This window comes from Castor canadensis, chromosome 2, assembly GCF_047511655.1.
Source record: "Castor canadensis chromosome 2, mCasCan1.hap1v2, whole genome shotgun sequence".
Classification (NCBI taxonomy): Eukaryota; Metazoa; Chordata; class Mammalia; order Rodentia; family Castoridae; genus Castor; species Castor canadensis.
The window spans coordinates 147,364,396-147,390,313 of record NC_133387.1 but is presented as its reverse complement, the minus strand read 5'-3'; the positions used below and the strand labels follow the sequence as shown (position 1 = coordinate 147,390,313).

Below are 25,918 nucleotides of genomic sequence, written 5' to 3'. Positions count from 1 at the left end.
CTTCAAATTACTATTTCTAATTTTTCTGTATGTGTTTTAGGTGTGGGAAGATTCTTGCCAATCCCAGGAATAATTTCTGTAAAAGGTGTGGGTCTCATTCCAAATCTTTCAATTCAAACCTTTATTTGTGATTGTCTATTTTGATCATAAATTGTTTACTAAGATACATGTTTATAGAGGATTTTGGGTTTAAAATAAAAACTTTGTCATACCTCTACATCTTTGGGATGTTTGTATCATCTCCATTTAACCCAGGGAAGCTAATCCTAGGACTTGGATTAAAATTCTCCTGGGTCCTGCCTCAAAGCCTTCTACCACATGGCCTATGTTACCACACAGAGTCATCACTTTACTCCTGGTCCTTCATTTCTATAAAATCATGAATTTTTTTTCTATTTCAGGGTAGAAGATTGTCTGAGGAGCCTATTCTGTGAGGTCTGACTTCCTAGTAGTCAGGCTTAAGGAAAGCCAGACATGCGCAGTTGGTCCCCTCTTTCTTGCGTCAGTGATGCTGGATGATCGAACAATGGTCAAACCAATACACATCTCCAGTCCTAGCACATAGCTCTCAGTTCTGAGTCTTTCTCAGTTGGATAATGAAATATAAATCTCTTTTTAGTTATCTTACTGACAGTTTTCAGGGGCCAACAAACAGCAGATTGGCCAGTTTTAGAAATAAAGTTTTCTTCTAACACAGCCACATCCATTCAGTTATATGTTGTCTGTGGCCTCTTTGGGACCACATGGGCAGTGTTGAGTGGCCTGCATGTTAGAGGAAGTTTACAAGCCCTTTACTTTGAAAAAGAAAGGCTCTGAATTAAAATAGGCCTTTAAGAAATTTAGATGTTATTTGTAGCAAAACAAGTTTATTAGGATTGTCCTGACAGAAATTAATGCTGGATTCAGTCATTTGTAGGTAAAAGAAAATACAAGAATAAGATTATAAACTTACAGATAAAATTTGCTGTAATTGCGAACTTTAAGTAAAAATAACATCTTCTCTTTCAAGAAATTCACTGTTACATGTGTTCACATAAAAATGCAGCTATGAAAACCTTCCATCTTGATGTTTCGGTGTTCCTTCATTCAAATGATCCCAAGACAAAAGACCTGTAAAATCGGATAATGTCTTCTAACTTCTGGTTTTAATAAAACATGATCCACAAATCTGGTCAGGCACATACTGGCAATAAGGGAAGTTAGCATATATCCAGTAGGGACAGTAGGTGCAGTCTTGGGGAAACCTATGTGTAATATCTTGTCCCAACAAGTTTCTTTACTTAGGTTCAATTTTTACACCTGTCATAATTGAGATAATGGTTCCTACCTATCTTTTTAGTTATCTTAGAGTCAGGACCAATGAGAAAGTATATGAAATTAAGTGTCTTGTAATAATAACTAATGGTAAATCCATTGCAGTTTTACAAAGTGATGGTTACATTTGAATTATTATATCTGAAGCTCCAAATTGATGGAGACACATTTTAAGAAAGATCAGAGTTCTATGATCAATATATATATATATATATTTTTTTTTTTTTACAATGGCTTGTTTACTATTTTAATTACTTGTAAGAGTTTAATATTCTGGGTAACTTTAGAATCCTCTTAAGTTTGCAGCGCATTGTCACTGAGTGGAACTCCCTAGAGGTTCTTCACCAAGGTCTTGTCCTTATTAAAAAGTCACTAAATCAAACAATTTTCCAGTTAGTATTTTATAATTTGTTTGAACTCAGGGCTTCACGCTTGCCAGATAGGTGCTCTACCATTTCAGCCAAGCCTCTAGTTCTTTTTGCTTTTAGTTATTTTTCAAATAGGATATTGCATTTTTCCCCCCCGCAAGGACATTCTCAGACCCTGATCCTTCTACCAGTGCCTCTTGTGTAGCTGGGACCACAGGCATTCACCACCATGCCCAGCTTATTTGTTGAGATGGGATTTTGCTAACTTTTTGCCCAGGGTGGCCTCAAACCCTGATCTTCCTAATCTCTACCTCCTATTTAGCTTTGATTACAGGTGTGAGCCATAGTGCCTGGCCTCCAGCTAGTATTTTAATAACAAATTGTACACCTGACTCTTGTACCAAAATTTAGCATTAATATGTTTTGGTATGCCCAGTTGGCTGAAGTTGAATGCCAAGTAGTCATTCCTTTTACTACTTGATGTCATTTAGAAAAAGATGTTGCCAGGTCATTGGTACATAAACCGGGAATTATGGGAACACTTAACAACATTTTCAGAAGGCAGATACCTTTTGGGTAATACTTTTTGGGCAGGTGTCTTAGTTTATGTAATTTAAAACTGAACAAACGTTCACTGGTTCTAACTGCCCGAGGTAATGCATGGGATTTGGGGGATAGGCACCTTCCAGAAAGTAAAACCACCAGGCAGGGACTGTTTCTGAAAGCCTCCCAGCATTTCCTTATTTTCTTTATTCATGGTGACAGGTCATTTCAAAGCCATTCAATTCCTTTTTCCTTAAATTCCCACAAAGCTGAAACAGAATCCGTCTCATCTGTATTTCAGAGTCTAATACCCAGTGTACCATCATAGCTTGCTTTTTCAGGGAAAGTTATCTAATTGCATTATTTAGGGACAGTTTTATTTTTAACTGCAGCCAGAGTGATCCTTGTGCTTAAATTTATTCATTTGTTTATTAATTTAACAATCATGAAGGCACTTTTTGCTCAAAGCATTTGTAGTCACTTTTGGGCACGAAAAAATACATAGATAACATCTCTGCTGGGAAGAGACTGCATGAAGCGAGACATGCAGACATGAAAAATGCTAAATGCTTAAAATGAAAAGGGTAATGTGCTATGAGGATTCTGAAGATGAGACATTTCTGGCTCAGCAGATGAACAGTGCACTATATGGTTATATGTGTTTGGTAGGAAATGAATTGTTTCTATCTTACAATACTCCAGCACGTGTGTAGCTATACACAGATTTGTTAGTTTTGAACATTTTACCAGATAGATGCGTTTTCGCCATAACTGCACCTATCCTACCCATCACTATTGCTTAGACATGTAGCCCAGGGCCTGACTATATCATATCACATATCACTAGTCCGGGAAAAGATCAAAATTGGAAGTGTAGTTTCTACTGAATTTGTTTTGCTTCCTAACCACCATAAAGTTAAAAACTCTTAAGTCAAGCTTCATAAGTTGGGGACCATCTGTATCTGCTTCGAATTTTTTAAAAGAAGTACACTGAAACTCTTCTATAAAGTTCTCCCCATCCCCTTCTCTCTCCCCCTTCTTTCCTCTGCCATTTATTTTTCTCATGGATGTATGTGTCCATACATGTACAAGCATCCATAAGCAATATGTGGCATTGTTTTACATGCTAACACATTTCCTAGAAGTGGTGCCATGATGTCTCTATATACATCCTTCTGCAATGTGCTTTGTTTGGCTTAGTTGGAAACATCAATGTTGTTGGGTGTTTCTACAATTCTTTCATTGTCATTGTTGCATATTGTTCTATTCTCTGATTATATCCCAATTTTTAATTCATTCTACTATTGACATTTAAGACATTTCCAGTATTTTACTTATTTTAGTAATGTTGCAGTGAACATTCCTGAACATGTCTCTTTTATTTGCCTGGTGAGAGAGCTTCTAGAATACATATGTACAGCTAGCTCATGGAGTATATGTATCTACAACTTAATTAGGGATTGTCACATTTCTACCTAACACATTTACACTCCTTTCTAGTCTATCAGAGCCCCTGGTTCTCTACATCCTCATCTGTACTTGAGGTTCTCATACTTATCAGATTTTGCCAATCTGATAAGTGGTGTCTCATTACTGTTTTAATTCTCATTTCCTCAGTTTTTTGTTAGATTAAGCATCTTTTCATATGTTAATTTACCTTTTAGCTTTCCTCCTTTGTGAACTGACTAGTTTATCATTTGCTTATTTTTCTGTGTATGTGTAGTATGACCAATTGGTAGCCATTCCTTTATACTCAGCATTGTAATCCTTTTCAGATATATATTATGCAAACATCTTCTTCCTAATCATTCTTTTTTTTCCTTCCTCTTTGGTTTTGTCATCATTGTCATAATGCTTTAAAAGTATGTGAAGAGGAATTTTCCTTTATTTCCGGCTTGAGAATTCTAAGTCCAAGGTTCTCAAGGTGTTCTTTGTATGATATTCTATATTAAAATTTTTGCTTGGTTTTCATTCACGAATTGATGTTCCCTTTGTTTATGTTAAGGACACAGATTAACCTGAGGGGCAAATGATGTGACATATAGAAAAGTGAGATGGTAATTAATGTGTAAAAATTTTTCTTTAAAATTATATTCTGTGCAATCTTAGAATAAAATTGGGAAGTCTAGAATGTGTGGTCTTCAAAATGCAAAAATATGAGAAATTAGTTTACTTTGATGGGTGAGTTTACTACATGTTCTTTTCCCTAAACTAAGATATACTTGTGCATACTTTTAAGGGGATGTAGCACAAAACTCTGGGATAATATGATTACCATAATTTATTCTTGCCAATATTTATTTCTCTACCTTTTTAATAGTGCCTATAGGTTTAAGTGCTTAAAGTGCTTAAATGTTGACTAGTATGACACTCCGTAGGACCTGTTTGCACTCTGATGAGCACACGTGCACACACACACACATTCACACATTTTTGAGGTCAAGGTTAAATAGGTTCTTTGTTATGTGTTAAATAGTTCTTTGTTACGTATTGCTTCTTTATAGGTATGGAGAAAACATGTATGGGTGACATTTTGAAAAAGACTTTCTTATAGAAGGACCTTTTTCTTGAATAACCAATTCAATCTTGTTAGTGTAGAGAATTTATTCCTTAGCACAAGTCTTGAAAATAATGTTATAGTACTTCACATTTCGTTAACACTTTAACTCGTATTTGAAATCAAGCTGGTGTTAAACATTTCCCTTTGTGTTTCAATTTTAAAAGAATTCGATTTATACATGTGTGCCTCTAATTCTGAAGAAACTTTTGTAGAAGAGTGAAATTCTCCAATCTTCGCACTAAATCCTGCCCTTCTGTGTATATAACTCGGTTTATGTATCTGTTTCTATCCATCATCTATCCATTTATCTCTCTCTCTGCATCCATCCATCCATCCATCCTTCCATCCATCTAATCTATCCATCCATCTCATCCATCCATTTGTCCATCCATGCATCCATCTATCCATCTATATCTATCTATCTATCTGCCTGTCTACCTACCTAATCTTTCTAATACCTAACAAAGTTGGCTGCACATCCTATTCTTTGAGACTGAGCTTGTGTTCTCTGAGAGCCCATGTTACTTGTGTGTACTTCTCCTGAAGAGTACAGCTTTGCCTGTGTAACTGCCCACTCCTTCAGCACAGTGGATTAGAAGCTCACGTTCACCTTGGTGTTTCTGAAACACTTGGCTCAGTGTCTGATGGTGCAAATGCTTCATGCCTGCTTGTTGAATGAATGCTTGCTTGGCTTGTTATTATTAACAGCTATGCACAGGCACCGCTTGGATTATACAGTATTGAAAGTGTGTTTTACATATGACTACTTTTAGCTCTTGTGGCAACATGCTGATGTGCGTGTTATATTTACTCCTTTTGCAAGGAGAAAATCAGGCACATGAAAGTTAAGTAAATTTTCCAGACTCAATAACAGAAGAGGGTAGCAATTCAAGGACTCAGCCCTCTTCCTTTCTGCTCACAACAACAGGAATCAGCACAAGAACCTCAAGAAGGCAACATAATTTAGACTATCAGCACTGCTCGGTGAGATTTTGGTTGTTAGTTTTTCTTTTTCTTTTTTTTTTTTCTTTTGGTGGTACTGGGGTTTGAAATTAAGGTCTCATGCTTGCTAAGTGAGTGCTCTACCATGTAAGCCATGCCCCCAGCCCTCTTTTGCTTTTTTTTGTTATTTTTTTTGGATACAGTCTCCAGTTTTTGCTGAGGACATATCATCCTCTGTGCCTCTCATGTAGCTGGGATTGTAGATATGAGCCACCACACCTGGCTTATTGGTTTGGATGGAGTCTCACTAACTTTTTTAAGTGCCTGGGCTGGCCTCAAACCGTGATCCTCCCATTCTCTGCCTCCCATGTAGCTAGGATTATATCTACTGAGTATTAAACAGGATTTCCCAAACCCAATTCTTTGACTACAAACCTCAAACTTAAATTTTGTTAATATTGTCTGCAGCTACCATTTGAACCATCAGAAAGGCAGAAAGAAGCTGAGTGTGGTGACTCAACAGCTGTAATCCTAGCTACTTGGGAGGCCGAAATTGGAAGGATAGTGGTTGGAGGCCAGACCAGGCAAAAACATCATAAGACCCCCATCTCAGCAGAAAAAAAAGCTGGGCGTGGTAATATGAGCCTGTCATCCCAGTGACAGCAGGAAGTGTAACATAACATTGCTGTCCAGACTGGCCTGGGCAAAAAGTGAGGTCCTGTCTCTGAAGTAATCAGAGCAAAAATGGCTGGAAGCCTGGCTCACATGGTAGAGCACCTGCCCAGCAAGAGCAAAGCCCTGAGTTCAAAGCCCAGCATTAAAAAAAAAAAAGCCCAGCACTTAAAAAAAAAAAAAGGCAGAAGGGATGGATTGAGCCAGTTTGACACTTTAGGCGAATCACCTGGGTAAGCCTGATTCTTTGAGGAACTGTGGTTTTGGCTTCTCACTGGTTGGATAGTCACAGGTGGCCTCTTTTAGCTTACATGTTTTTCTTCATAATGATTATTAAGAGTCACTTGGGAGTGAGGGTGTGTGAAGCTATCCTGTGCTAATATATATTTCATATTCTGTCTAATGCTTCCTTTCCCCCAGAGGCCATCATTTTGTATAATTTGACCATTACTTACGTGAGAGAGACACTTGCCAGAAAGAGTCGGGTGGATATACGTTCCATCTTGCTGTTGTAAGCAATCTTCTCTCCCTATGGCTTAACCACTACAGATCACATTAACCTTGGTGGGAATGCACAATGAGAAATTCACACAGTATCCAAACTTTTTAAATGCTTAGTGATGGATGGGAGAGCTGGCGGGTGCATGATTAAGTTTCATGACAAAAATCCTACCCACACTCCAGTCAGATCTTGTAGTCTTCAGATTTCTCTGTCTCCTTTTTTGGCAGTATTGGAGTTTGAACTCAGGGCCTGCGCTTGCTAGGCAGGCATTCTACCTCTTGTGGCATAGTCCCAGCCCTTCCAAGTCTTTTTTTTTTTTTTTCCTTTTCTTTTCTTAACCCATGTGCTTCTCTTCTGCTTCTGAAGGTTCTCCTTTGTGGACTCATCCCCAGGTTAGACTGGCTTACCTGTATTCATGAAATGGCTAGTTATGCCTGGGAACCTTTGTACCTTGCTCTTCCAGCTGTAGGCTTAAATGGTCCTTTGGGAGACCAGAGGCAGTGAACCTGGAATAACTACATTTGACTTGTGTGAACCCTCTTGAGAATTTAGTAATTACTTAATGGACTGAATTGGTGACATACACTATTCCAGATAACAGCCTGGGTTGCATTAAATTAACCTTCACAAATGGGTATTTATTGGTGTACTCTTAAAAGACTACACGTGTTGGCTGTAATTGCTCTTTCACGTTTCTCCTTGCTGATAGGTATTTGCACTGAGTGAAGAATTTCTCAGATTAAAGCCTGGGTGGTAGTTTTAGCCATTTAGTGAGGTGTGTCATTGTGTCCAGCACATGGAGCATAAATCCTGTCTTGTAAACAGCAGGGAGACGAATGAGGTTTGCCACATTCTGGTGTCTTTACCAGGAATTCCAAAAGAGAAAAAGAGAAGGCTTAGAAAAGAAGTTCACAAAACAGTGATATTCAGAGCTTTTGATGATCTGAGCTAAGGAGGGAGATTATTGCTCAGCATGTAGTGTAGATGGTCTAGACTTAACTGCAAAAGAAATCAAACTTTTGCCCTTACTGAACATTTGACTTACAAAGTCACTGATAGAGTTTTTACAGAAAGATAATATGGTTCTTATTTGGGAGTGTTTCCGAATGGTGGAAAAGGGGATAAGTATTGAAATAATGCAGCTCTTAAACTTCTGGCATGTTTTTTGCTTTCTTGGAACCCCTCCTCATTTCAGCCAACTAAAAAGTCACACTAATTTTCATCTTAAAAATTTTGGTGTTTCTGTTGTCATTTTTTGTCATGACACACATGTCTTCTAAACACACTCTCTTGCAAGAAGCCATTTAAAATGCAATATATTAGTTTCATTTCAAATATTTATTTTTATTACTAATATTAAATAATGTGTTTTTTTTTATAATGTCACACTAAGGGATGTAGTCTTTGCTTTATTCTTAGTTTAGTTTTGTTCCTGGACTTGAATTTTTATGAGAACTGATATCATGGCTGCTCTGACACATTACATGGTCTGTACATCTTTGAATGAATGAATGAATAAACAAACACATACTAGAAAATAAAGTCACCTGATTCCACTGGTGGAGTCACTAATAGATAAAATGCTAAGACTAGAAAGTGAATTCCAGGGCAAAGTGTTTTGAAATAATTTTCTTCTTTTTATGTATTTCCTTTAAAGAAGATGCACACATTATAGGATGGAAAACCCCACTCCCACCCTTTTTTTTGAAATAAAACCTCCTCAGGGTGCATCGTAGAGCAGTGAGCAGGCAGTGGAAGGGGCTTCACTCACATGTGCTCATTTTAGTAGTTCCTCATACAGTAAGTATTTGTTGAATTAATGAATGAGCAAAATCACTTGATTGCTTACTGAGTATCTCCTCTATCTTAGATATCTATCTTAGATACTGAGGATATGAAAATGCTTTGTGATACTGGATACGTTACTTAAATTCCCCGGATGTAAGTTTTATTACCTATGATTGAGACTGTGGAATGAGATGCATGGTTATTAATACACCTATGTAGCTTGGATTAGAAGAGCTGTAAGATTTTTTTACCCGATCCTGACTCTTTAGGACTCTTTTCCTTTTCTGGGATCATGATGATAAGGACAGTACTGAACTTGTTTGCTTATCTTCCTGGTGCTCAAAATTTGAACTTAGAATAATTTTGTTTAAAATTTTCACTGTATTGGTAACTACCAAAGAGTAGTCTACAGAAATATCCATTAATGATTCTCCTATATTCACTGTTTAGCTGTGTCATACAGATCCACTGGAAATCAAAATGAAAGTGTTGTTAGACTTACAGTACTGGAAATTAGAGCAATAACTCCTAAGAGAATTCCTTGTCTTAGGAAAAATTGGTTTTAATACTTGGTCATAGTGGTAGAAAGGGAAGGTTTGTGGTTGTTTCTCTTCCAAGCCAGAAAAAGCAACAGCTTTTCTGCCAAGCTACGCTCATGAAAACCACAGAGGGTTGGGAAACTGTGAGGGGAGGGAAGCTGTCGGAAGCTCACAACTTTTCACTGGAGTCTAATAGAGACTTAGCACTTGGCAGGTCACTGCCACTGCTATTTGTCTCTGACCTAAGAGATCTGGAGTTCTTCACATCAAAACCACATCTTGCTGAGCAGAGATCAAACGTAGGAAGGTAAGGATTCTGCCAGTGATTTATCATGCCAGGGAGAGTGATCAGGCCATATGGGGCCACTGCAAATGAAGTTGACATTCCGGCAGTTTCTCATATCAGCCTCTCGTGTCGTTATGGCTAGTTTTTCTTGTAGAGGAATTCCGGGTCAAGTGGCAGCTTTCAGAGCTAGTTCTTAGCAGGACGTAGCACCAACATGAGGTTTATTTCAAAATCAAGTCCTAGCAAGTCCTAATATTTTATTTAAATAGTAAAGAGATTTCTTGACCAAATAGATGTTAATATTATTAATTTGAGCTTTTCATTTGATGTCTCCTTTCCTTCTTTTTTGGCAAAGGTGCCTATTTGAAAAACAACAACAATAGCAACAAAAGAAAAAAGCAAGAAAGGGAAAACTTAAGGAGCTTTAAGATCTGTTGTTTTTCTGTTTTTTTTAAAAACCAAACTCTGCACTGCTCTTTCTAAACATCACATGAAATTTCAAGGTGATGAAATGGACTTTATAAACTATGCACAATTAGCTTATTAGTTAATCACACTGCATTGGGGGCTTTAGGAATAAATTACTATAAATGATATTACAGTCCTGTTCCTAAGATAGGTGACGATAGCACATAGACCTTCCCATGTATTTGTGAAAGCAAAAGCAAGAAGAAGTAATTAAACTGTTGAAGTACAAAATAGGCATTATTATGTTTGAAATTATTTGCTAAGATGTGAATCAAGAGGAGTAATTTTTATTTTCGTCCAGAGAAAACTTCATAATCCCTCTCTTCACGGAACCATTTATACCAACAGATACAAGAAAGTGATCGGGCTACATAAAAATTCATCTTGCTTTTTGTTTATGGTCACAAGCAAATGTTTAGTGTCCTGTGGAGAAATCACTCATTTATTGGTTCAAAGGCCTCTTCAAACCTTAGGATATTCAGCCCCTTCTTACACAGGATGTTTGTTTTGCAACTAAATGAAAGATGATGTTCACTTTTAAACATAGCTTAAGACATTAACCTCTAATTCAGTTGAAAATGCCTACTGTCCCTTTTGGCTTTTTTATGTGATGAGAAAAATTTCCATAAGCAAAATGTGCTTTAATAGGTCTTATCCTGTAAATCAAAATTGACTTGATTTCCTGAGGTATGGTTTCATCTGTTCCTAAGTTGGGAATTATTCTGACTGATGAAACACTCCAGCTTGCAGAGAGTGAGTTTAAGTATAATAATGAAATGGAATTTGCCCACTTGGCATTCTTGGAACGTATACAATGTCCATGAAAACCTGATAGGATTGCCAGATAAAATATAGGGTGTCTAGTTAAATGTGAGTGCTGGGGAAAACTTTTTAGTATACGCATTACCCCATGGTTTCCCAGTGCTTTGAAGCATACTTAGGCTGAAATTTTGCTCACTGATTTTTTAAATTTCTATTTAACTGGATATCCTGTATTTTTATTAGCTAAAACTGGCAACCTTAAACTGTTGGACAGAGGGTTTGAGATCTATATTTATGACCAGCAAATAAACATCATTTTATGTAAAATTAGTTGGCATGAAAATGAAGGAAGATTCAGGAATCCTTTAAACTTGTTGCACTGGACTAAGGAAAGTGCAATAGAGAGAGGACTTTTTTTTTCAGTCCTGGCAATACTATTGAATAAATAGGCCAGTAGGCCCCTTGTAAGGTCAGCTTAATCTCTTAAATTAATTGTCCCAACCTTCTAATTCAAAATCATACAAACAAAAACATTCAGATAAGCTGGATGCTTTTTCAAATGGGGACCCCTGTGGTTTTGAAAATAAACATTCCAGTCTTCTGCCACTCCGACACCCACAAGCCTTTCTGATGTCGCCTGTTTGCAAATGAGCTGGCTGAATGCTGAGAAAGACAGAAGACTAATTAAACCTAGGAAAGATAGGCAAAGGAACATTTGTTTCCAAGCAGAACACAAAAAGAAGTTAATTTACATTCTGCTTTCTCAAAGCCTACAGGAGGGCATTAAAGCCTTTCCCCCAGCTTTCTCCTCTCAAGGCACATCCCCAAGGCCCAGGCGGCCTTGGCATGTTTGAACCAGCTTGCAGTAGCCTGTCTTAATGACAGTCAGAATTGGGGCACAGTCAGATATTCTGGGAGCGCAGTTAATGCGTTGCATGGCTTCTACTACTTTGACTTGCTTCCTCTATCCTTTTGCCCTGTATGTCTCTGATGGTTTGGCAAAGGGGTCTTGGTAGCAATAGAGAAATGAATAAACAAACACACAGTACACGGGTGATGAGTTTTTTAAGAACACTAATATATTCCCTTGAATTGATTGTTTACAATCAGAACCAGAGTCAATAGAAAGTCTGAGTGTGCACTATACCAGGCTTTGCAGTAATCCAATACCTTTTTTTAGTCCTTACAACCACTTGGTAAGGTGGTTTTATTATCTTATTTTACAGATGAGAAAGGTGAACTGTTAGAGACACACCTAAAACACACTATCTAATAATCTTTATGCATGTAGGAATTTGTCCCATTATGAAATTGTGTGATAACTGGGTGCCAGTGGCTCACGGCTAATCCTAGCTACTTGGGAGGCTGAGATATGGAGGGTCACAGTTTGAAGTCACCCTAGGCAAATAGTTTGTGAGATGCCATCTCCAAAAAATAAGTAGAGCAAAATGGACTGAGGATGTGGCTCAAGCAGTAAGAGCACCTGCTTTGCAAATACAAAACCCTGAGAGAGAGAGAGGGAGAAGAGAGGGGGAGAAATAGAGGGAGATAGGAAAAGGGGTGTGGGGGGGAGAGAAAGAGAGAGAGAGAGAGAGAGAGAGAGAGAGAGAGAGAGAGAGAGAGAGAGACTGAAAAGAAAGAGAAAGAAAGAAGTTGTGTGAAAGGAATGGAAGCAGAACTGGATTTTAGAATCCTTCCTTTTTGAGCTTCAAGAGGACCAGATGGGCACCCATGAGACCTAGTCCAGGTGTTAGTAAGACATGGTATGTGACTAAAGGCATTTGGGAAAACTGGCCCATTGACATCTGTTGTAGAAACATCTTGGAATTCTGAATCAAATGGAGCACTAGCTCTGCCCTGAATCTGGATCACAGGTTCCTGAAATTCCCCAGGGTCTTTTACTCTGATTCAAGATAGTTCAAGCAGCTTCATTCTGGGAAAGGGACCAGGTACCCCTACTACCCTTCCCGTTAATTTGGATCCAGCCTTGTTCCCCTCAGGCAGGCCAAACTGAGAACATGATGAATGACCTTTTGTCTGCGTATTCTCATCGGTGTCCTTTCACTTTCCGAAACAGACCTTGAGGTTAGAGGGATATGTGAGAAGCTGGGTGGCTCTCTGCTCCCTAACTGCTCATGTCTTCAGTTGTTTCTCTTTACAACATTAACACAATTTGTGTCATCATGGCATGTTGGTGTAATATGTTGGACTCGCAAGACCCAGCCCATGATAAATCACCTTAGAGAAATATTTTAAAGTTGTTTTAAAATGTTAGCTCTAGTTTTTCATTTCTTTTGACCTTGTGCTGAATATTTGAGAGTCTAGATGCAATCAGCTTAGGACAAAGCAAAAGTGGCAGTCAGGGCATTCAGTATTGGATCTGTTGCTTAAAACTGTCAATTGATTTAAAAGTAGAATTGACAGTTTAGTTCATGGCAAAGCAAGCTCTGTAAAACGGGCTTTTTTCTATAAAAGATTACATCTATTGAACAAAGGCCATGTCTCTATAATATCAAAACTAACTTTAAAGTGAAAAATCAATCAATCATCTAGGTGTTTTTTCTATACAATGCCATTTGGGTGTTTTTTCACTTTTTAGCCAGATGTTTTGGCGTGAAGCAAAGCACAGAATGGAAGTCCCCAGAACCACTTCTGCTCTTAACTGTAGATGTTTCAAAAGGAAGTTTGTTCCCTTCCCTATGAGTGACTCAACACTTCCTTCATTACTTTACTTTATATAGGTAGACTCTTAACTGGAAGTAAAATAAGGTGGAGATCGTTTTCCTCAAATGTAAAGGTGCCTTTGTTACCTTTGATCATATATTTGAAGGCCACTAGCTTTACAGAACACTATACTGAGATGGTCATTTTATGTAGTTAAATGGTATTGCTGTGTGTTGTTCATAGGTCTTTTAAGCACATGCACAGAAACAACAGAGCAGTCATGTAAAAGAAGATAATTACCATATGACAAGTTCTCAAACTACTTTGTGTATTTAATTTAAAGTACTTGAACTTTTTCATATATAATAACTCAACCCAGCTATTGATTTGTTATCTGGTTCTCTTCTTTGATGAACCCAAAGTTCAGTGGCATGCGGAGTAATACTTAACTCTCCAAGCACAGTGTACTACAGAATTTAATGCAAATCATCTGAAACATTTACTATTGAACAACAAAACTTTTATTACTGAAATAAAATGTGGCAGCTTTATGTCAAAGATTCATTGAGGATAGGAAATTATTTACACCTGACTCCTATTAATACCTACTGCTTTGAGAATTCCTCAGGGTTTATATTTCCCAATTAGAAAATTCATGGCATTCTCTCTCTGCACTGTAGTTATGGCCACTTTGCAGTGGGCTGAAAGGCTGGTAAGCCTGACTTATTCTCAGTTCACTATTCAGCACACATGGCTGAGGTTCACTGCTTTGAGTCTTTATCCAAGTAACTGCTGAGATTTATAAAACAACTTAGAGCAAGCTTCAGTGAATCTGATCCCTGTTGACAGCCTATCTGAAGGTCTTATCCCATCCTTACTTCTTTCCCTAGAGACGTGGTTTATTATGTCTTCTGGGCATTTAGTGTATGTTGCTTGCTATGTTAGAATATAGGAGAAACCAAATGAAGCAAGGAGACCTTTCTTTAGGGAACTTAGGGAGAGGAGAGATTCCCATTTTAAGCCTTGGGCACATGGACATTCTATCTCATTAATAGTACTGCCCTGTAAGGTAAACAGGTCTTTTTTTGACTTTTTGTTTTGTTTTTAAATGCAGGAGGAAAGAAAGCTCAGAAAGTTTTAAGTAGCTTGCTCAGGATTTATTTACACAATGGTAAAAGGCAGACTGATGTTTAAATGGTGGTCTTTCAACTTTAGCACCTGTGTTCTAGTGTGTTCCATAAGGAAGATGAAGAGATACCTTCGAGGCTCATCCCTTCAGTCCTTAGTGAATTTCCTATTTCCTTACTTTGTTTTACATATATAGACACAACCCTCCCTCAAAGCATTTAACCACCAAGCTTGGATCTGTTAAGCAACTCTATCCTTGTCTTGGGGAGAGAGGGAGCACAGACTTGCTTGTTATCTTGATGATCCTGCAATGATGGGAGGGAGGAGGATGTAAGGAAAGGGTGTAGGAGGGTGGATATGTATGTAAATGGCAAAATGAGACCTGTTGAAACTATTTCCAGGATGGGGGGAGGAGGGCTAAAGGAGAGTGATGGAGGGAGTGAATTCAACTATGATATATTATAAGAACATTTGCAAATGTCACAATTGTCTGTACCTCCAGTACAACAATAATAAAAAAAAAAGAAAAAGAAAATTGTAGACAGCTCAGTCATCATGAATTGGCTTTCAAAAAACACACCTTATGATCCTTTCTGTTTTAACCCAATGGCACATCATATTCTGCCTTCACATATGTGAGCATCTCCCTTGGAGACTATGCTACATGTATTTTGTTATAATTTGGGAAAGGGCACTTCTGATTGGCAGAAAGTCTTTGTTGTGTTGGAGCATTGTCCTTGGTAGAGTTGCAAAAAGCATTCTACTGGGAAGGTAGACTTTCTGAAATAGGAAAATACTGTATATGACATTTCCTGTGAGTGCTGAGAATCTAGGCTGCTGTGAAATATTTACAGAAGGAAATTATACTTACAGATTTTTAAAAATGCTTACATGGAATGTCTCTAATAAAGTGCCATTATGAATTTTTATTTTAATACCTTTAGCTGAGAAGAGGAAACTATGGCCAAACAGCTGTGATGATTTTATAAAGACTTGGGCATTTGATGCCCTCTTTATTCAGTCTTGGATACCCAGATTCTATGGAGAAGGGAACAGATGAAAAAGCATTCACTTTAAAGCAATGAAATTTTCATGGGTTTCTGAAACAGTTGAGATTGGCCATTCCCTTTTGCCTTTCTTGTCCCAAACCACCCCTTCTAAGGGAGGTCATTAGGACAGGATTAGTTTTGAAGTCCTCCTTCCAAAATGCTCAAATACAGCCTTGTGGTTACAAGAGCACAAAGCTAATCTTTAGGAAGCCCAGAAAAAATAATCTACTATTTGGGGAACATAATAGTTTGGCTGCTACATGCTCTCTGGCAGAAATTCTTGCTTCTGCACTTTGAGACACTGCAGAAAATGTCCCAAGACATTTGCTAAGTAGTGTCACATTAGAAATATAAATCAATACTATTTCCCTAACACATTTTGCCTTCAAGAAAGGAAATGAAAATTATTCTACTTCCCTGTGTTGATTGTGCTGAAACATGAAGGGACTCAAGCAAAATTCCTTTAGCTGAATAATTTCTAAGAAACCTTGTGAAAGATGCAATGAGGATTGCTCACCTTCACAGTCACCTGTCAAGTGTGCTTTCCAAGTAAACATCAGCAAAAATTAAATTTAGGAAAAGCATTGGGGTGAGAATCAAGGCATGGAGGTTCTGTGCTTCCACTAATTGGTGTGGCCTTGGGCAAGTCGTGGGACTTCTTTTGACAAGTTTATAGTGTATATTGCATAGGTGAATATGCAATATACCTTCAAGCTCTGTGAAATCTGTCTCTTCCTAACCAAAACATCCTCTATTTTATTCAAACCAAGAAGAAGATATTCTTTTGTGCATATTAAAAGAGTGCTTTAATAAGACTTGACTGTTAAAGTATGATCTTGGTGTATTCAATAGTTACACAACAGGAAACTAAAACCCATTTTTTTGGGAAAGAGGGTCCCAGTTGTTAGTGGTAATGACCTTGCATAGATTTTTATATGTTTGTTTTAGGACTCTTCTGCCTGAAGTTTGCTTTTCCACATGATGTTTTTCTAGTACATTTATGGCAAGTTAAAACAAAACAAAAAAAACTCCTCTAGGCATAATTGGGAAAGGAGGCAATCAGTTGTGAATGAAGAAAGTGAACTGTTCATTGGTCACAGAGCTATGGTTATTTAAATGTCTATGAAATTTTAATAGGCACTTAGACCAGAAGTACATTATCTACTATCCTACATTGTCACGAATCTTCTGAGAAATCTTCTTACTGAGCGCCCACTGGTGGCCACATATGTTCTTTAATCTAGGATCTCAGACATACAGAGTTTCAGAACTCAGAGGCCATTAAGAATGGCAATAGACTTAATAATCAGTGACATCTTCTATTCAATTGATAGTAGAATTCTAAAATGCCATGTTAAAAATTATTCAGAAGTTCAGCTGGAAATGTCATGATCCATTATCAATGTCTATCAAGGGCAGGAAAGATTTGTATCACACATGCCATAGATTACTCTTCCTTTGGTTACCAAGTCTGGTACTCTCATGGAGAAAGAGACGGAATGCGGGGAGAGCTGAGGCTTGTCAGATATTGAGCATACTGCTAGGACTAGAGCACAAGTACTTTCATTCCTCTTCCTCTTTCTTCACCACCTCCTTACCATACCATAGAAGAAAATATACTTTAAAAGTGATACCACCTTATAAATAAACTCATAAGGCATAATCACCTTAACTAACAAATTGCAGAATGGCCACACTACACAATTAATTGGTCAGATGTGGTGAATATAATTCTTAATTTGTGCTTCCAGGTTGCAGATCACTCAAGAGAACTTTAGTGTATGGTCTAGTGCCCCAGAGAAAAAGTGCCTGGTGAACTACCTGTGTTCCCAAGGGCTTTACTAGTATACTGGTGGTTGCATTTCATTCAGGAAATGAACTCTTGGTGGTCAATATGTCCATCTAAAACCATGTTCTGGATAAAAACTTTGTCCAGACAAGAAAAAGTAGGAAATATACAGTACAAGTGAGCAGTTGTTCAATGTAGGTTGGGCAACAGCTTCTCCGAGGTATGAGATGAAAATAGTTCCAAATTCCAAGAATCCTGATTCCTGGAATTTGAAACATACCTTGTTTTTCTTTTCAATGGAAGAAAGCACTACTTCTTATGTAATACCAACATGTAGCAAACACTTATTGAGCAACTGCTGTTCCATGGTTCCTTTTTTAGGCACTGGAACTACAAAAATAAAGATGACAGATTGACAGTGTTTGTTCTTAAGGGCAAACAGTGCAGCAGGGGATGTAGGTAAAGTGTTACAGGACAGTATGATAGGTAGATGTCACAGCCAGCAGTTAGCTCTGTCTGAGGGACTTTAGATTTGAGCTGAATTTTGAACGATGGCTAATATTTTAATGTTTTAACAAAAAAGAAGGGAGGGAGCAACATGTTCAAATGTCCTGACTCATGAAAGGTCATGTTCTATTTAGAAATTGGTGCAGTTTTAGAACAGAATTTGCAGGGAGAGGTTGGGAATGCTATTGTCTGAATGATTACATGTCCCCTAGATTCATATGTTGAAATCCTAATACCAAGGTGATGGTATTAAACATGAAAAATGTAGGAGGTGATTAGAGACACAGAACCCTCATGAGTAGGATTAGTGTCGTTATATAAAAGAGGCCTAAGAGAGCTAGTCCATTCCTTCTGCTATGGGAGCACAGAGGGAGAAGGCAGAACTTGGACCTTTACCATGGACTGGATCTGCAAGTGCCTTCATCTTGGACTTCCTCGCTTCCAGAGCAGTAAGAAATTTCTGTTGTTTGTAAGTCACCTGTTTTACAGTGTTTTGTTGTAGCACTTGAGTAAAGTAGAGACAGGGAGGAACTTAGTTAGCTCCACAATTAAAAATGATTAAAAATTATCACGCTCCTTATTTTATGCCACACTAAAAACTGTCAGTCTATGTGAGATCACTCTGGCTCTTCCTCCAGGCACCCATTCCCATCTGTATTTAGATATGGACTTTTTTTGTCTTTACTAAGGATTGGACTCAGGGCCTTGTGCCTGCTAGGCAGGCATTTTACCACTTGACCCACATGCCCAGTCCTTTTGCTTTAGGTTGTTTTGCAGATAGGGTCTCATGCTTTTGCCCAGGTCTCTAATGGTGATCCTCCTACCTCCGCCTCCCAAGTAGCTAGGATTATAGGTATGTGCCACCATACCTGGTTGGACCTAATCTTGAAGCAAAATATGGTATTCTTTGTTTTATATGTTCTTATTTACAGAAACGGTGCTGCTCTATAGACATTATTCTAGCTTAGATACTGGTGAGGCATGTTCAGAGGTAGGACAGGAGAGATTGGTTAGGACCAGACTGTATAGGAAGAAACACATTTTGTTAATTAATTTGTTTTGGAACAGTTCAGATGGCTACTTGGAGATTACGCTAGCAACATGAAGGAAGTTAAAGAGGGCAATACATTTTTCCAAGTACCAATATCTAGTGTGAAGGAGCCATACTGTTCAGTTCACTGCCTTCCTTTGGGAAAGTCCCTTTAAATCTCAGCCCCACCCTCCTCATCTCTCAAACAGGGATCATACAGCAGTTGTGAGGATTAAGTGAGTCAATATGCATAAAGCTTCTAAAAGCATGTCTGGATACCATAAGCTCTCAAATGTTAACTTTTATTATTCTCAGGATGGATTTAGTTTTCAATTTTGACTTTCCAATAAATGTCCTGATTATATTTTTCTTCTGCTTGGTCCAACAGAGCATAGATCTTTAAGGTTCCATCTTAACTAAGAAGTATAGGGGAACTAGTAATGTTGAAAGGAATGGAAAGAGCTTTGTACTTAGTTAGCATTAGGAGACCTAGGCTCAAGTTTTTGCTCTGTTAAGTATTTTGTGGTGTGAGCTTGGACCTGTAACGTAAACCTTGGTTTATTCCTCTGGAAAGGAAAACAATACCCACATCATAGATTAAATGAAACAGAATGCTCTGTACATGATGGGCACCTAATAATCTTAGCTGTATCTCAATTATTTCCTGAATATTTGTTATCATGTGCTTGAGTTAAAACAAAGTCTATTCCCACATTTTCTGTCCTCCAGTTGTTTTACTGTGCAGGGTGAAGTGGAGTCTTTGTGGCTGTACTCTGTGAGCGTGATCAGCGTGTTTATACCTCTTCACCTATGGGGTCTTCCTTTGATGAAGCCTATGTCCTTTCTCCAGAGGAACATTTTGTTGGCTTCTGTTGGGCAGAGTGGTTGCTTTGACTGGATATCTCTGAGGCATACAAATTTTCTCCCTGGTATTTATATAAAATTAGAATCTAACATGTATTGTTTTGGGAGCATTTGCATAGATGCACAGTAGGCATTCAATGCATAGTAGGTATTTTGAATGTTGTTACATATCCTATTACTAGAACTGTTGCTGTGTTGGTCTCCCTAACACTTATTTCAAGGATGGAGCTGATTCTTATTTATCTCCCAGTGTCTAGCACAGTGCTTAACACACAGTAGGGGCATAATAAATGATTGTGAATAAAGGGACTAATTAAGGAATTTAAGGGAGATAGCACCTAGATGTCAACTGCTTCCCCCTTTTTTTGTATCTCTTCCCCTTTTCTTTCCTTTTCCTTTCTTTCAGCAACTCTCTTCATCCTACTAAACAGTGTTGTGAATCACTTAACTCATATTTTTTAGAAGGCAGTATTTCTTTCATTTTCTGTCTTAGCAAAAATGAAAAGTGACATGTCTCTATTATAAAGAAATGGCCTCAGCAACTTCTGGAAAATGCTAGTTAATCAGTTACTTTTTATTTAAATACATATGCTTAATGCTGAATTACATTGTAAAACTCCCAGGCTGATTTATGGTCTCAGTCGGCCTTAATTAACATCGATTCCAGGGGAATAGTAAATGGGAATGGCCTTCACAATTGAGGGTGAACAATGAACTCTCTGGGTGTTGTCCAATTTGTAGCATGATTTACATGGAAGCAAGCCCTTCCTTTCCTGGGGTTATCCCTTTTTCATCTGGTGTTTAGGACGGGTTATATATAATCCATAGATAGGAACATTTGCTGTCAAATACCTTTGTTGATTTAGAGCTAGGCCACAAAATGGTCACTATTAATAAAGAAGGAGAAAAAAACCTAATCTGAGACTTCGCAGGGATTCCAGGTTCTTGCTATGTGTCATCGCTTGTCCAGCCTGTGGCGGTTTTATGAAGTGACCATAATGAAAGTCAGATTAAATGCACAGGATATATACATTTACTCAACAGCCATCAGAGTCTGTGGGGCTGGAAGAGTTATAAGAGCCCTGCGAATGCAAATTTATTGCAAAAGAATTCAAGGAGTGGAGGAACGAATGTCTGCTGAATGGTACTACCTGACACGGGGCACCAAAATACTTTCCAGAGTGAGTGATTTAAGTGTAAGGTTTGGCTTGTAAAGCTGCCAGCTGCTTGGTTTCAAAACTTGAAACATTTCCAAAACATTGGATGAGGCACTTTATATGTGCACTAGAGTAAATACTCTGGTTTTACTGCCAATTTAAATGTGCTCAGTTTACAGTAATGAGCTTGTATAGGCATTACCTTGTTTATAGAAAGTGGAACAGGAAGAAATGAACATTAACCATTACCAGTAGCAATTCCCATTGCCTTTCTCCCAAACTTGATGGCAAGTTTAGTTTCTTCCAATTTGGAAATATGTCACAACTGACATTGGTGTGTACTTGACTCGAATGCCATGTTGCTTCAACAGAGTACCAGATGCTGTGATTCAACATGCCTCTGTTAAGACTGTGCAGACCAGTTGACTCTTTCTTATATTTTTTCCTGAAACAGATGTCACTACTACAGAATTATGGGACAGTAGAATAGCTAAGGACCCTGATTATACATAATTAGGTTTGTGTTAGCCTAGTCTGTTTCCTACAAGTGAATCTGTCACAGGAGTCATTTATTTTCTCTTAAAAGTTATTGAAGTATGTTTCGATTCTGTAAATGGAAGTAATGCCTTTGTTTCTCCTTTACCCTCTTTTATTGGGGGATCATACACTGGAGATGGGCAGATATGTTTAGACTGAAAGACATAATATAGAGAAGAAAGAAAATAAAGAAATCTAAGGAGCGCCTACAGCACATTGTCTAGAAGACAGTAGACACTTAGCAAATATTGTAAAAGGAGATAAAGAGGAGAGAGGGAAGGAGGGTGTTAATAAAAAAAGACCATAGAAGTCCATTTCGTAAGAGACATATCCTCATGAGTTCAGCTGTGTTTAGATTTCAAAGAGCAGAAAGACAGAAAAAAGAGAGGAGGGGCCTTATGGGGGAAAAAACTGAGGTTAATAGATGTAAGTAAACATGGACAATATCATAAGAAAGACATTGACATTGAGGGAGATAAAGAGATTGGGGCATACAATATAAAAACGAAAGTTTATCTTCCTGAGTTCAATGATCTACAGACCTTTTGAATGTTGTGAAGGTGGATCCAAAGACTGCTGAGCTCCAGGAACTGACTCTGTATTTCTTCTTTCCATGGCTTCTCAGAACCTTTTGGCTCAAGTACACATACTTATGAGTTTCCAGGATGGTGCTACCCAAGCAATGCCACAGTTACCCAACACCATAATTCCTTCTCCATTGTATAGGTTACTAACAAAATGCAGAAATTGACCCAAACCAAGTACATGGTACATGTATGCAAATGAAGGATTCTGATGACACAAGTATATCCATCAGGCTGTCTGTGTTTTCTGACTGGTCTTCCTTTAATGCTTTTTGGATCAGTATTTTCATGGTGAAAAAAAAAAAAAAGAGAGAAAAGCTGGTTATTTAGCATTGAATAGCTCAAAATATCCAATGCCTAAAATTTGAACTTCATGGGAGGTGAGTTTCTGTGTGCCTTGCATGCTCACTCCACTCTGCCCCCTCAGCTTCCCACATCCTTGGGTTCCTTCATTACTACTCAGTATGTAATCTATAAGGCTTATTTTTTAGTCTCTTCTATTTTAACAGAACTATAATTAAAAATACTTTTGTTGAAACTTTTCAATATTCATTTTCCTTATCTTTTAAGTCTCTTTTTCTTCTGCAGTGTTTTCATTCCTTTTTACCACTGTTCCTCTTAAATGTGTGATTAGCTTACAACAGATTTAATTTTTTCTCTTTTCTATTGTCTTCCTACTTTCTGTAACTATTTTACTACCTTTATGAGTTTCTGATTTATTTACCGTCATATCTTGTGGATTTCTAGGCATTGCTTCCCTGACTGCACCTAAGTTATTCTGAGGACAATGTTGTGGTAGAGATTGGTATTGAGAAGCCAGGGACAGCTCAGTCTTTTGAGCTTTTTATAGGGTTAGAGGACTTGTAAAAGGGAAGGAGAGAAGCTAAACCTACATTTCTTTCTTCTCTGTCACACTTCTTAAGCCAGGGTATCAGATGCTCTTCAGAGAGGATCTACAGTCAAGGAAGAGGGGCTGATCTGGCCAGTGGAATCGTTTTATTAGGGATAGAATTTCTTTCTTCTGTCTTCCCTGCTCCCCACCCCAGGTCACACTCTCTCATTATTTCTTGTTTCCCTGAAGTTTTCTTTTAACATGTCAGCCACACTACACCAAACCCTCCCTTCTCTGAAGCAAACTCCTGCAATGCTTATCTCCACCATCCATCTTGACTCTAAATCACATTGTCTTACATCACTTAGCTTTCCTGAAAGTAATCTTGTCTTTGAAACATTATTATAAGTTCCAGGACAACAGAGTTCACGTCTTCTGTGGATTTTTAGTAGTACCTACAAACAATTTCCCTGCTCAGAATAGCCCTTTAATAAATATTTCACGTTTTTATTTTCTGTAAAATCAAATTCATGCTCTTTTCTCTTAGTTCCAATTTATGCTATTTATGTTCTATCAAGCTGTTTCACAGAGGAGGATGTAGGAGGCAGTTTTCAGGTCCCTTAATCTTAAGAAGTGGTTGCATTACAACCAAGAGCCATAAGCCTTCTTTATACTTTTCTGTGGGCTAATATTATCTTTATATTTTAAAAGGTTATAGTTGCAGACAAATGTTGCTGCACAGGATTCTTATTTTGGCAATAAATTAAACTACATAATCCAAAAGATTCTATGTCACAATACAACTAAATCTTAGATGAATATATGTATATATGGATATATATCTGTATGTGTGTATGCATGTATGTATATATATGTGTGTGTGTTATAAACATGTATTTAAATTTCATTTTCCAGTGATTTCTTGATAGTATATTAATTATATATTGATCTTATATTCTGAGACTGCTGAATTTATGCTTCCATTAATTCTTTGTTGATTTTTTAGGAATTTCTACATATCATCTGAAATAAAGACAATGTTCTTTATTTCTTCTGCTTTATTATGTTATACTATCAAATATTACAATATTAAATAGAATTAGTGAGAGCAAATATCCCTAAATATATTACTTTCAATGTATCAACTAATTAAAAGAGCAATAATCTGAAAATGGATAGGAAATGAAGGAAAATATGAAACCTGGGTTTTCTCTAGAGGCAAGTGTCCACACCAGTTCTAGGAATAGGAAAAATAAATCTCCATACAACATTAGCAGAATATACATTCTTCTCAACCTCACATAGAACATTTTCCAAGAGAGACCACACTCTGGGTTATAAAACATACCTTAACAAATTTAAAACAGTAGAAGTCATATAAAATGTACTTTTAGACCACAGTGAAATTAAGCTATAACTGAAGGATAGCTGGAAAACAGTATTTATTAAACAACACACTTCTAAATAACTCACGCCAAAGAGTAAGTCTCAAGACAAATTGAAAATATTTTAAACAACATGGAAATAAAACTTATCAAAATTCATGAGATGCAGCTATGTTTAGAGAGAACTTCATAGCATTGGATGCATATATTAGAAGAGAAGAAATGGTCTCAGCTTCTGTTATAGGAAACTAGAAAATGAAGAACAATATAAACCTAGAGTAAACAGAAAAAAGTAATAAAAATTATAGCAGAAATCAATTAAATTGAAAACAAAAACAGTAAAGAAAATCAGCAAAATCATAGACTGGTTCTTTGAAAAACATTAATGAAATGCTGAACATGTAAGCTGCCTAACTAAAACAGAGAGAAAATACCCATTGCTAAGATCAGGAGTGCAAAAAGAGCCATCACTCCTACTACAGTGGACAGTAAAGGAATAATAAAGGAATATTATGAATAACTGCTTACAGATTTGATAATTTAGGTGAAATGGGCAAATTACTTTAAAGACACATTGTACCAAAACCCAAACAAGGGAAATAAATAATCTGAACAGGCCTATATCTATTCAATAAATTGAATCAATAATTAATAGCCTTCTAAAAGAGCACTAAATCCAGGTGATTTGAGTTGGTGACTTCTTCAAAACATGCAAATTCTCTACAGTTCTTTCCAGAAAACATAAGCAAAGGAAAATAATTCATTTTATGAGGCCACCATCATCCTAATACCCAAATCAGATAGACATTATAAGAATGGAAAACTACAAACCAATTTATCTCTCATGGGCATAGGTGTAAAAATCTTCAAAAAATATTAGCAATTCAATCTAGTAATATATAAAAAGAATGTAACAGAGGGGTCAGCTTGCTCAAGGAACACTGTAGGCACGCATGAAGTCATCACTGTGAAGCCCCCTTGCAGTATTAGTGACGTATGCTGATTCAAAAATAAAATCGAAAAAGAATTATACCCCATAACCAGGTAGGATTTATTCCAGGTATACAAGATAGATTTGACATTCAAAATTCAGTTGATACAATCTATCTCATCAATGAACTGACAAAAACATCCCATGTCATCATGTCTAACATGCACAAAAAGCATTTGACAAAATTGAAAACCTCTGATAAAAACAAAACAAAACCTCTCAAAAACAAGGAATGAAGGAGAATTTCTTCAACCTGGTATAGGATAGCTACATAAAACCTAGAGCTGGCATCCTACTGAATTTTGAGAAGCTAGGTTGCTTTCATTCTAACATTGGAATAAAGCAAGATGTTCCCTTTTGCCATTCCTATTTAACATCGTAATTGAATCCTCGTTAACACAATAAGTCAAATAAAGGAAATAAAAGGTTTATAGACTAGGAAGGAAGAAAGTAAAATTGTCTTTGTAGAGTACATGATTGGTTATGTAGAAAATTCCTAGGGATTAACAAAAAAGCAAACCGAAGCAACTCCTAAGATTAGTAAGATATTATAGCAAGGTTACAAGATAAAAAATAACACACAGTGTCATATACTTGCCTAGATACCAGAAATGAGCAATTGGAATTTGAAATTAAAAACACAACACTGGGGGGTGG

General features: G+C 37.3%; 1 protein-coding gene across 3 annotated transcripts in view; it reads left to right on the top strand.

Moving 5' to 3' along the window:
* Aldh1a2 (aldehyde dehydrogenase 1 family member A2) overlaps positions 1-25,918 on the top strand; it is an 87,058-nt gene that overhangs the window by 4,468 nt on the left and 56,672 nt on the right. Inside the window, exon 1 of one of the 3 annotated variants that reach the window (XM_074066060.1) lies at positions 9,381-9,535. The exons of 1 other annotated variant lie outside the window; for it this stretch is intronic. Coding sequence is in view for 1 of the 2 variants with exons in the window: in XM_074066059.1 (XP_073922160.1) it covers positions 18,238-18,330 (93 nt within the window). In the remaining variant the exon portion in view is untranslated. Of the gene's footprint in view, positions 1-9,380; positions 9,536-18,216; positions 18,331-25,918 lie in introns of those variants that run through there. One more of the 3 variants, XM_074066059.1, reaches the window with a different exon arrangement.